This window comes from Papio anubis, chromosome 7 (genome assembly GCF_008728515.1).
Source record: "Papio anubis isolate 15944 chromosome 7, Panubis1.0, whole genome shotgun sequence".
NCBI lineage: Eukaryota > Metazoa > Chordata > Mammalia > Primates > Cercopithecidae > Papio > Papio anubis.
Genome location: NC_044982.1, coordinates 1939985 through 1951819, shown reverse-complemented (window position 1 = coordinate 1951819; position 11835 = coordinate 1939985). Strand labels below are relative to the sequence as shown.

At 62.2% G+C, this 11835-nt stretch overlaps 1 protein-coding gene across 3 annotated transcripts; it reads left to right on the top strand.

The window, feature by feature from the left end:
* Window positions 1–1114: 1114 nt before the first annotated feature.
* C7H14orf180 (chromosome 7 C14orf180 homolog) lies at window positions 1115–11148 on the top strand. Of its 3 annotated transcripts, none has more exons than XM_003902328.5 (5): window positions 1115–1591; window positions 7755–7875; window positions 9081–9207; window positions 9593–9628; window positions 9896–11148. In XM_003902328.5, exons 2-5 carry the CDS (start codon window positions 7771–7773, stop codon window positions 10099–10101), a joined length of 474 nt encoding a protein of 157 aa, XP_003902377.1. In that variant the 5' UTR covers window positions 1115–1591; window positions 7755–7770; the 3' UTR covers window positions 10102–11148. The 3 variants fall into 3 exon arrangements, with proteins under 3 accessions (XP_003902377.1, XP_009210630.1, XP_003902378.1); XM_009212366.4 differs by lacking the exon at window positions 1115–1591 and adding an exon at window positions 1603–3100; XM_003902329.5 differs by lacking the exon at window positions 1115–1591 and adding an exon at window positions 1603–3123.
* Window positions 11149–11835: the final 687 nt, after the last annotated feature.

Below are 11835 nucleotides of genomic sequence, written 5' to 3'. Positions count from 1 at the left end.
GCCAAGGAGAGGTTCCCAGATCGGGCACAGGCGGGAGAGGGGTCTTGTCTGGCTCCAGGACCTCTCTCTTCCCAGGAAGCCAGGCTGCCAGCAGGACCATCCAGCCTTCCTCAGTGCTGTCCCTGGAACAAGGGTCAGTGCGCCACGGCCCTCCTGCCAATCTGGCCCGCCCCGTTTGTGTAAACACAGAGCGCACCGTATGCCATATTCCCCTCTACAAGAAAAGTTTGCTCTCCCCGCCCTGTACTGAAGACAGCGGCAAAGGGAGTGCCAGTCCCCTGAACCCCGCCCCGATGGCCGCATTGTGCATGCTCAGATGGTGGGTTCCAGGCCACTGTGCCCAGGCAGCCTCTGTGCACACTGTCCCCCAGCCTGGCACACCCTGGGCTCCCGGGGGTCCTGTAGCTTGACCCAAGGGAGATGCACCCCCACTCCTAAGAGAGCAGCATGGGTCTCTCCACACCTCCTCCAGCAGTCCCCTCAAATAGGTCAAAGTCCTGCAAACCAGGCAGGGGTCTGCCCACATGCGGTGGTGCCCTCACCAGCCTCTTTCAGGCCTGCCTTTACGTGCACCAGCAGACGGGGGGCTGGCAAGGACAGGCCGCCAAGCCTGAGCCGGGCTGCCACCTCCAGGCTGTGTGACTTTGGACAGGGTGCCTCAACTCTCTGAGCTGCACTTTCACCTACAAATAAGGGGCAGACTCAGCAGCTGCCAGGCAGGGCGGTTGGACACCCACCCGGGACAGACCCTGAGAAAGGGTGATCCCTCGCCCCTGCCATCCCTCACTGACCCAGACATTGCCCCCTCCTGCCCGGGCAATATCAAGGCTCGGCCAGTGTACCCCAAAACAGCAGCTTGGGACCCATTCTTTGCCTCTCCCTCTGGCAACCCCAGGTCAGGACTCACAGGGGCACAGGGGCCAGGGCAGGGCGGGGCGGGCACCCTCTCTACTGTGGAGGCCCCATGCCAGGTCAGGGTCTTACTGGAGGCTGGACTCTGTGATCACCTCACCTCCCACAGCCCCACAGTGCCCTCCCTCTCCCACTCCGCCCTGAATTCCAATCCATCGGTTTTTCCAAGAGCTGCGCAGCTCCGGAACTGGCCTGGGAGAGGGGCACATTTGGGCCGGGAGGGGCGGGAAGAGCATCAAACTCTGGTCTCATCTGAAATCCTGGTCTGTTGTCTACCGGGGGCCTGGGAAACAGCCACCCCCTTCTGCTCCGGGGCCAGCGGCCTGTCCTCGGGGTCACTGCTATTTCTGCCAAAGGGGAGAGGTAATTATAGCCCGGCTGCTGCCAGCTGGCCCGGCTTTGCAATCCAGCAGAGAGAGCTGGAGACGGAACGAAGGCCACAACAGACCCGGCCCTGCCAGCGGGCGGTGGCGCCTCCAGACCAGAGCCCTCAGGAAGGAGGCCTGGGCAGGCCTGGCCCGTTCACCTGTGTGCCCTACAGTTCTGCCTGAGGCTCAGCTCTCAAGGGCCTGGGAGGGGTGCTGCCAGCCAAGAGGGTCCAGGACCTCACTGGACTGTGCCCCACAGGGAGAGCCTGAAGAGCCTGTTTCTGTCCCTCAGGGAGCCAGGAGGGAGCCAGGTGAGTTCCAGCCCCAGGGAGAGGGGGCTTACTTCTCGCTTGGGTGTGAAGCTGCCAGAGCAGAGATTGCCAAGGGCAGGCGCAGATGGGGAATCTGCCCCAGTTGGGCAGCAGGTGCAGGCAGAGACTGGGCAAGAGCACACACCGATGACCCTGAGTGACCTGGACAAGCTCCAGGGTGGCCACCCTCCCCTCTTTTCCTGGGACTGATGGTTTCCCTAAAATGGAGACAGTCCCAGGCCAGCCCCGTGTCCCCACTGAGGCCAGGCCGCCCCTGGGGGAAGCAGTGAACGTGGCCAATTCAAACGTAGCAGCAGGGCTGTGGGTCTCCAGCCACACAGAAGCCTCCAAAGGGTACCTGATGTTGAACGAAACAGCCTGGGCAGGGGGAGAAGGGGCTGCACTCTTAGGGGAATGCAGGGAGCCGTGTCAGGCACGAACCCAGCCAGCCTTCCGAGAAGGGCCTTCGTGGGGGGCTTCCTCTGAGGGCAAGTCTACGCAGGCCCAGCCCAGCAGGAATGGGTTCGTTACTCCAGTAACTGGAGCCTAGTTCTCAGCATTTGGGAATCCCTGAGAACTGGCTCTTTTCTGAGCCGAGTCAGAAGGAATCCCTGTCCTGCCCTGTGTGGCCATAGGACTCCCACCTAGCACTGGATGCCATTTCTTGGGCACCTACTGAGCTTTTGCAGTGCCCTGGACAGTTGGCAAACAACCCCCATTCCACATATGGGAGGGAGGGCCTGGGAGGTCCCTGCTTTGTCTGTCCAGGGCTCTCGAGGCCTAGGGTGGCCCCTGCACCCAGCAGGTGAACAGCCGTCACCCGGTGGTGCTGCCACCCCGAGCCCTAAGTGCACCTCCGATGTGAAGGCCCATCTAGGCACGGAGAGGGGCCTCAGGGGGCGACCAGGCAGCTCCTGCTCCTGTTCCTACCTGGTAGGGCCTGCAGGCACCTGAGCAAGCCTAGCTGGCCGTCAGCCCAGCCAGGGGCCTCCCCACAAGTTCTCCCTCTTACTTAAGTCGAGAACCCATGTTGTCTGGGGAGCTGACAGCATGGTTCCAGTGGTGAGCATTGGGCTGGGAGCCACAGCTTTTCCCAGGAGCCCAGCTGCCCCGCCTGGCCGTGCTCTGCCTCCACCCTGCAGAGGAAAGGCCAGCAAGGCGGTGTCCACGGTCCCAGTCCTCTTCCACTAGGAGAAGGCACAGCCTGCATCTGCAGCCCCAGGGCCACTGGGTTAGGCCTGTGGCCAAACTACCAAGGTGCCGGGAGACTGAGGAGGCCCAGCGCCACCTGGGGCCACCAAGCCCTTGGTTGACGGCCTCCCCATGGACCGGGCTATCCCAAGAGGAGCAAGGGCCCCCAGGGCCGCTGAGGCCACTGCTCTGTGTCACCGTAATGGAAACTTCTCAGCTGGTTGTGAGCTGCAACAGCTCTGGTTCACACCCTGTGACAGCAAGGCTCTGACCGCCAGTGGATCTCAGGGCCGGTCAGGCGGATGAGCCACCCCAGAGGTACAGCACCAGCAGGAGCCCAGGTGGGCAGGGACAGAGAGAGAGAAAGAGAGAGAGACAGCGTGTGTGTGTATGTGTGTGTGTGTGTAAGTGGTGGGGTTGGGGGCTGTGAGTCTCCAGCTTCTCCCAGGAAGGTCTCTGGCTTCCCAGGAGCCTGGCCACCTGTCTCTAGCCCCCAGGTGAGTTGCCCTGGGGGAGGCTGCACTTGCAGGGAGCCTGCACTTACAGGGAGGCAGGAAGCCCAGCCTCGGCCTGCGCTTGCTCAGGCCCCAGGACCCTCTGCCCCGAAGGCTGTGAGGCTGCCGTGTGAATGGGCGCAGTGCCAGGTGAGGGGTGAGCCGGGAGTGTGGGGCCGCATGCTCAGAGCCGAGGAAGGGCCCTCCCCGTGTGGGGTGGGTGGTGTCGGGATTTCTCACGAGCCAGCTGCTGCATGGGGGACCCTGCCCACCCCGAGGAACCCTCAGGGAGGACAGAGAAACATCAGGAGGTGGACTGTGGGTGAAAGGGCGGGCGGTGTAGGGCAGGCAGAGGCAGCAGCCTGGGAGGAGGCGGGAAGCCGGTGGGCGGCGTCCTGGAGGACGGGACAGGAGCGGGAGGGAGCAGCAGTGGCTGGGCCCCAGAGCCTGGTGTTTTCCAAGCCACTGAACCAGGCGAGAACCACTGGCCGGCCCCCATGCCCCACTGCAGGCTGATCTCGAGGCGGGGGGGACTCAGCGCTGCCAGGGCCGCTGGGCTCCGTCAGTGCCCTCATGTCTCTCAACAGCTTCAAGATGAGGTGGGGTCTTTGGGGTACTGGGCTAGACCCCCAAAGACTGCTGGAGGGTCACAGCCCAGACCAAGGTCCTGAGCCTCGGCCCTCACGGCCCCACCTCCCACCAGCAGCACGGGTGGGTCACGCCCACAACTGGGAGCTCCGGGCCCTGACTCCAGCCTCTGTCTCAACCCAAGCTCTGAAATCTGGCAGGCTATTCTCCCTTTCTGGGCCTCAGTTTCCCCTCCCCCAGGAAGCTTGGTGCCCTCTCTCAGTAGAGGAGCTGGTAGGAACCCCCCAGCCCCCCAGCACCAAGGGAGGCACCATGGGGGTCCTGTGCCCAGAGTGGGGGTAGAGTCCCCTCGGGTGGACACACCCTCCCCAGCCGCGGGCCTAGCAGGACACTTGCAGGTCCAGGCTCTGAAGCTATTTTCTGCCCTTTATCTCCCATCTGTCACGAGGCCTCCAGTTACACACTGTCCCTGCCAGAGGCCCCGGGCCTCCCCGCCCCCACCTGCCGAGCGTGCCAGAGCCGCTCCTCCCCTGCTTCCGGTGGGGAAAATGAGGCCCAGGGAGGTCACACCACTTACCCAAGGTCACAGAGCCAAAGAAGGACAGAGCCCCGGACTTGAGCCAGGCCTCCCTTCCAGAAGGGGAAGCATGAAGCCCAGTTAGGGAGGGGACGACAGGGCTCAGGGAGGCTGCCCGGGAGCAGAGCGTGGCCCAGGGGAAGGCGCATCTCTGGAGAGGGCCCCAGGGATCCTGGAGGGGAGGTGTCATCCCATAGGAAGTCCTGACTGTCCAGACACGGCCAGAGCTACCTGAGCTCTGTTCCTGGGCACATCCCCTCCCCGAGTGATGCCAACAGTGGCTGATGGCACAGAGCACAGGCATGGTGCGGACTCAAGTCTGTGCACTGACTCCTACCCTCACGCAAGCCCGCAGAGGCTGCTGCTCTCCTCACCCCCATTTCACAGCTGAGCAGACCAGGGCCCAGGCAGATTAGGAGACTTGCCTAAGGTCACACGTGGTCACACAAGGTGCTCCGGAGCCCGCACCTGAAGAGGGGGAGGTGCTGTCCCATAGGAAGTCCTGATTGTCCACACTCAGCAGAGCTCTGTTCCCCAGAAGGCAAAGTGACATCCTCTCCAAGTTATGCTGCTCAATGACAGACGGTTAATGCCACAGCCAGGCACCCTCACAAACACATTGCCCACGCATGCACATTCACATACTCACACTCTACACAAACACACACACATTCACCCACGCATATGCAGATATGTTCACACACATGCACATGGGCACATGCATGGACACCCACACATGCACTCACACACACATGCACATTCATATGCATGCACACAAATACAAGTACACATATGCACACACAGACACACAGATACCCCACACGTGCACACTCACACCCTCTGACACACGTGCTCACTCTCACACTTGCACACTCACACGTGCACATTCACACATGCATATGCACTCCATTGCATGCAAACACACTTGCACACTCAGGGACATACTCACACATGTGCACACACACATTGTTGTCCCACCATCCCTTGGACAGACCTCAGGCCAGGGAGGGCTGAATAGCGAGAGCTGCTGGCAGAAGCTGGGGGAGACTTCGTCCAGCCCTGCATCCCGGCGTGACTCCGTTGGCCCAAGCCTCTCCAGGCCTGTTTCCTCATGAGGGGTGAACCTGGCTGGGCCCCCTGGAAGGCTGCTGCAGGGCCGTCTGGCGAGGGGGCTGTGGCCCTGGGCACACCAGCCAGCCCCAGGCTGTGCAGTCCCAGGAGATGGCCCCGGATACACAAGCCTCCTTCCGCCAGGCAGTGGAGAGCCCAGGCTCTGGGTCCAAGAGGTCACTGGGGGCTCTGCTCCACCCCCAACCCCACCCCTGGGCTTTAGCAGAGTTTCTGTCCCACCCAGGGTGGAAACTGAGTCAAGGGTATCCAGAGAGCCCTTCCAGCCCCAGCCCTGCTATGGACAGGCGGTCAAGGTTGCCCTTGGGGCATGCCAGGCAGCATCCCCAAAACACCAGGACAGGCCTGGCACTCTGTGGCTTCCCTAACCCTGGGGATCACGCAGAGCCCACATTCCAGGTGACCTGGCCCCAGGAGACGGAGCCCCAGCTCGGCTGGGCCTGCGAGCACAACCTCTCCCATGGCCACTCTCTGAGAGCAGGTCCTGAAGATAAGCCACCCCTCCCTGCCACCCCGCTGGACGGCCGGCTCCTGCCACAACCCTATTTGCAATAAAAACCTGATCCTGCGATAGCAGAAAATTGCTGTCTTTTGAAATAATTGAACCCATCCAGACAGCATCCTCCCAGACGTCATTAACGGGGCACTCTGCTTGTCTGCAGTATTTATGCCTGCTCGGGGACGCGGTCGTGGCCACCCTGTTGTCTCCTGTACAGGACGGCACCCAGCTGCTGGAGTCACTGGGTCTCCACCCAAACCAGCTCCTCCCACAGGCCTGCCCTGCACCTCTGAGGCACCCACCCCTTTGGGGGACCCTTGGAGGAGTTGTCCTTGAGGACCATGTAGGCCCCTCACTCTCGCCCTCCCCCTTCTCAGCCCTTGGGGGCAGGGTCCTTGGAGGACCAACGGGAGCCAGGGAAGCACCTCAGGAAATGCAAACACCTGCGCTGTGAGGGGCAGGGGCCGCAGTGCCCTCCAAGGACCCCAGAGCAGAGGCGAACCTGGGGTGGGGTGAAGGGCAGCAAGAGGCCCCCACACTGCCCTCTATCCAGCTGGGAGCAGGGCCGGGAGGACCTGGCCTGGTATCAGCTCCCAGGGAAGCCCCAGCCCCCTCTGGCCTCAGTTTCCCCACCTACAGCGAGAGAGGCAGGCTCATCACTCCCAGAGCCCTTGAAAGACAGACACTCGGTGCCAGCTCACCTGTATGGATGCCCGGTAGGCTCTGCACCCCTCTGTAGGGAGGAGGAGTGCCCAAAAGTCAAGAACCCCGCCAAGGCTGTGAGAGAAAATCCACACTTGCTCCACCGGTGAGCAAGAATGAGAGCAAAGCCTTCACCGCCATAGACACAGGGGCGGAGGCAAGGAGGCGCCATTCACAGCCAGGAAGCAACCAGCTCAACAGAGGCGGGCGCAGAGAGACAGAGACAGAAGTAGAGAGAGAGACAGAATCAGAGAGAGGCAGGGAGACTAAGAGATGGAGACAGAGACAGAGACATAGAAAGACAGAGACAGAATCCGAGAGAGGCAGGGGAACAGGGAGATGGAGACAGAGAGATAGAGACACATAATCGGGGGGAGGGCAGAGAGAGACACAGAGAGAGAGTATGAGCCGTGCTGAGGGGTGGGCCCCCAGGAGCCCAGGGGCATCCCACCAGCACCAGCCCAAAAAGGTGGCATGACCATCTGGGAAGCCTTTCTGTGGGCCCAGCCTCAGAGCCCTGACAATTCCCAGTCCCCAGCCCCAGGACCTCCCACTACCAAAAGGAGACAAAGCGAAGATGTTTCCTACAGCCTTGTCCATGGCCTCCAATCACTGCAAATGACAATACTAAAATGCAAACTTCCTGAATACCCGATCATCGAGGGCGACTTTCAATGATGGGACCTCGGCCCCGTGGAATACTATGCGGCCCAGTGGAATATTATGCAGCCATTAAAGATGACAATTACGAAGACTGTGGCAGCAAAGGAAATTGCTTTCGATGGCATTTCTGAACGAGCAGGCAGCAGGATTTATCTGTGCTGGGGACACCACTGAGGGAAAGGGCTGTCTACTCGTCAGCGTGGCCGGCCGCAGGCGCGGGCAGCCAGCCTGGCTTCCGGGGAGGAATTTTCTGCTCTTACTTTCATTCCTCTGAGTGCCACTTGTGCAGTAAATAATAAATAACGTCTTTGCTTATCTTAGGACCATGTTCCAGTAAATGAGGACTGCAGCCTTGAGCCCTGACTCCCGGCCAGAGACACGACATCAGACCAGAAAGAATGAGGAGGCCGCGTGGGGCCCACGGGCATGCAGGGCAGAGAGGGTAAGGCGGGCCACTGGGACGCAGGTTCTGCAAGCTGGCCTTCCACTGGGGGCTGGAGGGGGCAGGGAGCAGACAAAGGAGGAAAGGCCATCCTCTGCCCCAGGAATCAAGGGGTGATGGGAGGAGGGCAGGGGGATCACTGAGGGCTGGAGGGAGCCGTCGGGGGCCATGGGTGCCTAAAAGGGTTTGGTCTGGCAGACGGGGTTGGAGGCCCCCAGGTGGGGCACACCGCTTGGCAGAGGAAGTGGGAGTCATGGAGGGCTGTGGAAGAGGCAGCCCGGGGAGGAGGGTGTTGGAGGAAAGAAGAGGGTGGAGAGAGGAGGACAGGTCAAGACTGTCACCAAGGGTCAGTGTTAGGGTTAGGGGCCCAGACCTCAGACCCCGAGGCTCCATCCAGCCTCTGAGGCACTGCCAGGCTGGGACAGGCCACAGGCACAGCAGGAGCTGGGCCAGACTCAGCATGGACAGACCTCACGCCCTCGAGGGGCAGCCTCGCCAGATGCCAAGCAGCTGACTGTGTGCAGCGAGCAATGCCCCAGCCAGGAACAACCTCAGAGCTGGCTCCCAGGGCGCCTCAGTCCCAGTTGTCACCATGTCACAGACAAGGATGCTGAGTTCACAGCAGCCTGAAACTCCTGCTCCATCTTCCAAACTCAGGCTGGGCCCGTACACGTGAGCAGACCTGCACAGAAGGGCCCAGGTAGGCGAACGGGCAGGAGCTGCCCCTGTCTGCAGCATGTGAGGCTCGGCCCCAGGGAAAAGGAGGCCGAGGCCACCAACCAGCCCTCCTCACAGCCCTGGCCCGGCCCCTGCCCCATGGAGCTTGCAAACTCTGGCCTCTTAGCCAGAGCCCCTCTGCCAATGCAGCCCCCTCCCCCTGTGCACGTCCCGGGGACCCTGAATCCGAGCCTGAATCCGTGACAGCAGGCAGAGGAAGACAGGCTCAGTGGGGCCTTGCGTGAAGAGACAGGGGCAGGAGGGGCTCCTGTCTTGCCTGGGCCCCTGAGGCTGAGTCTGGCTGCCCGGCAGTGCCTGTCCAGGAGCTGCCCCTCACCCCACAGGAAGTGACAGGCCCAGCATCACACACCAGCCAGGACAGGGTACAGGTTCCAGGACGGTGCTGCTGGGCCCCACACGGCTCAGACCTGGGTCCCCGTCGGCCTCCTGCCGGGGACTCACCGGTCTGCTTTTCGCCCCTGTCCCAGGAGGACAAGAAGTGCCCCCCCTCCATCCTGAAAAGGAGCCGGCCGGAGCATCACCGCCCAGGGGCCGAGCCCCAGAGGACCTCGAGGCATGTGCGGTTCCAAGAGCCCCCAGCAGTGACCGTCCACTGTAAGAGGGCACCCGCAGCAAGCGGCTGGAGAGGATGGGGTTGGGCAGAGGGAGGCGGGGACTCCGGCCACACCCACCCAGCTCTGGCAGGGCCCAGGACATGGGGGGCCATGGCCGTCTGTCTTCAGTGGCAGAACCCCTGGGCCCGTGGGGTCACCTGGACACACGGTCCTGGTCTGTCAAACGGCAACTGGAGGAAAACGTGACGGCGGCTTCTCGAATGACCATCCTCTTGAGGAAGCGTCAGGACCTGGCTGGGCCTGGATCTCTAACCCATGAATAGTCTCAGGGGTCCTTTCGGGGGTGCAGGTTGAGGCAAGAGGGCAGGGACACCCGATGGACTGAGGCAAGTACCTCCCAGCCGACTCTCCGTTCTCCTTCCCAGACATTGCTGACAGGAACACCACGGCCACTATCAGGGGTGAGTTCCGAGCCCACATGCCTGTACCCCACTGCTCCCTCCTTCGGTGCACCCACCCTCACTCCCTCCCCAAGGGAGGTGTCACAGGGCCAGGGCCTCTGAGGAGTCCCCAGTGGGGGGTTCTTGTTGCAAGGAGGCCCCACGAGGCTAGGGAGGGGCCATGGGCAGGGATAGGGCGGAATCTCCCCATCCCTTCCCCACCAGCCCCAGTCCTCCAGGGAAGGGTGGGGCTGGCTGGCGCTGACCCTGCCTGCCCTCTGGCCGCAGTGCCCGGCAGGCCCAGGCCACACAGCGGCTCCCTGCTCCTGCGGCTGTGCGTGTGCGTCCTTCTCCTGCTGGCCCTGGGCCTGTACTGCGGCCGGGCCAAGCCCGTGGCAACGGCACTGGAGGACCTGCGGGCCCGGCTCTTCAGCCTTGTCCTGCACCTGCAGCACGCGGCCCTCACCTGCTGGCACGGCCTCCTGCGGCTCTGATGGTCAGGACGGGCGGGGCTTCCCGGACAGCTCAAGCACTCCGAGGGCTCTGAGACAGCCTGAGCCCTGGCCCTGCTGCTTGGTGAATCACGAGGGCCAAGAAGGGCTGCTGCCTGGGGGCCGACTGGGAAAAGTGGGACCCCATGGTGTGAGACTGGACATGGGGGGCACAGCGGGCGGCCCTGCCACACTAGTCAGCACAGCCCTCCTGTCTCCTGTGTTGGGTCCATGTGAGATTTATTAGAAAGAGGATTCGACTGCTAACAGTTGGGGCTCCCTAGGTTCACCCAAAGGCCCCTCCCTTGTCCCAGCAGGAGGTCCTGCTGCTGCTAGGGCCCGGCCCGGCCATTGCCGTGTGCACCCGCTTGAGGAGGGGGGCACGCTGCCTGTGTTCGAGGGGCTGCTCAGAGGAGGCAAACCCAGCCTTTTGCAATTAGGGCCTGTGGAGAACCCAGACCTCGAAACCCCACAGGAAGGGTTTGGTTGTCAAGGTGGGTCCCTCTGATGTGGGGTGCCATCCTCTGAGCCCAGGTCTGACCCCCTACTCAGTCCCATGAGTCTGCAGAGGCCCCAGGGGACGACCCCTCATCGGGGGCAGCTTCAGGTGTAGAAGCTGAGGGGACAGCAAGGGGCCCAGACACCCCCGGCCTTCAGAACAGCCATCTGTGCCCAGCTCTGCAGGCCGGGGGCACCCAGCCGAGCCCAGGGCCAGCCAGTGCCACCCACCAGCTGGGGCCTGTAGGTCCCGGAGACTGTCTGTGGTTGTGGCTTTGTCACCAGATTGCAGAGCTGAAGGGAGCCCTGTGGGTGACAAACACTAGGGGCCCCTCCAGACCCTACGTGGGGGGAGGGCTGAACAAAGCAGGGAGGCCTACGGTTAGGGACCAGGCAGAACTGCCCAGGAGAGACACAGGGACAATCAGACCAGGGTCCTCGAGGCTCGCCTGAGAGGGAAGGGCACGGCTGACGACCTGTCTGGTGGTTCCTCTCTGTCCCGCCACTTAACTGGGAGACACTGCTCTATTAAAACACACCGTGGCTTCCTTCCGTCTTGGTGTTTTTATAGAAACAAGAGAAACCGGCCGGGCGCGGTGGCTCACGCCTGTAATCCCAGCACTTTGGGAGGCCGAGGCGGGCGGATCACAAGGTCAGGAGATCGAGACCACAGTGAAACCCCGTCTCTACTAAAAATACAAAAAACTAGCCGGGCACGGTGGCAGGCGCCTGTAGTCCAGCTACTCGGGAGGCTGAGGCAGGAGAATGGCGTGAACCCGGGAGGCGGAGCTTGCAGTGAGCCGAGATCGCGCCACTGCACTACAGCCTGGGGGACAGAGAGAGACTCCGTCTCAAAAAAAAAAAAGAAAAAGAAACAAGAGAAACCAGAACCGATTTGCTAAGGAATCGGCCTCAGTGGCCAGAGTGGATGTCCTGGGCCCCTGGAACCTCCCCGTCTCCAGTCTTGAGGGATGCCCGGCTGGCTCCCTTCACCCTGCAGTCAGGGTGTATCCCCACAACTCCAGGTGCCAGGGAACAGGCGCAGTGGTCTCCAGGGTCGCTTTCAGCTTTGGAATCCAGGGAGCCCAGAGTTGTGGTTGGAGGCAACAAAAAGGGCTGTTTCCAGAAGTGGCCCAGAAGGGACCATGGTGGGGGCTCCCCCGGGAACCCTCCAGCATCATGCTCTCCCCACAGTCACCACAGCCCCACCTACCCAGGCCCAGCCCCGCCCACCCCACC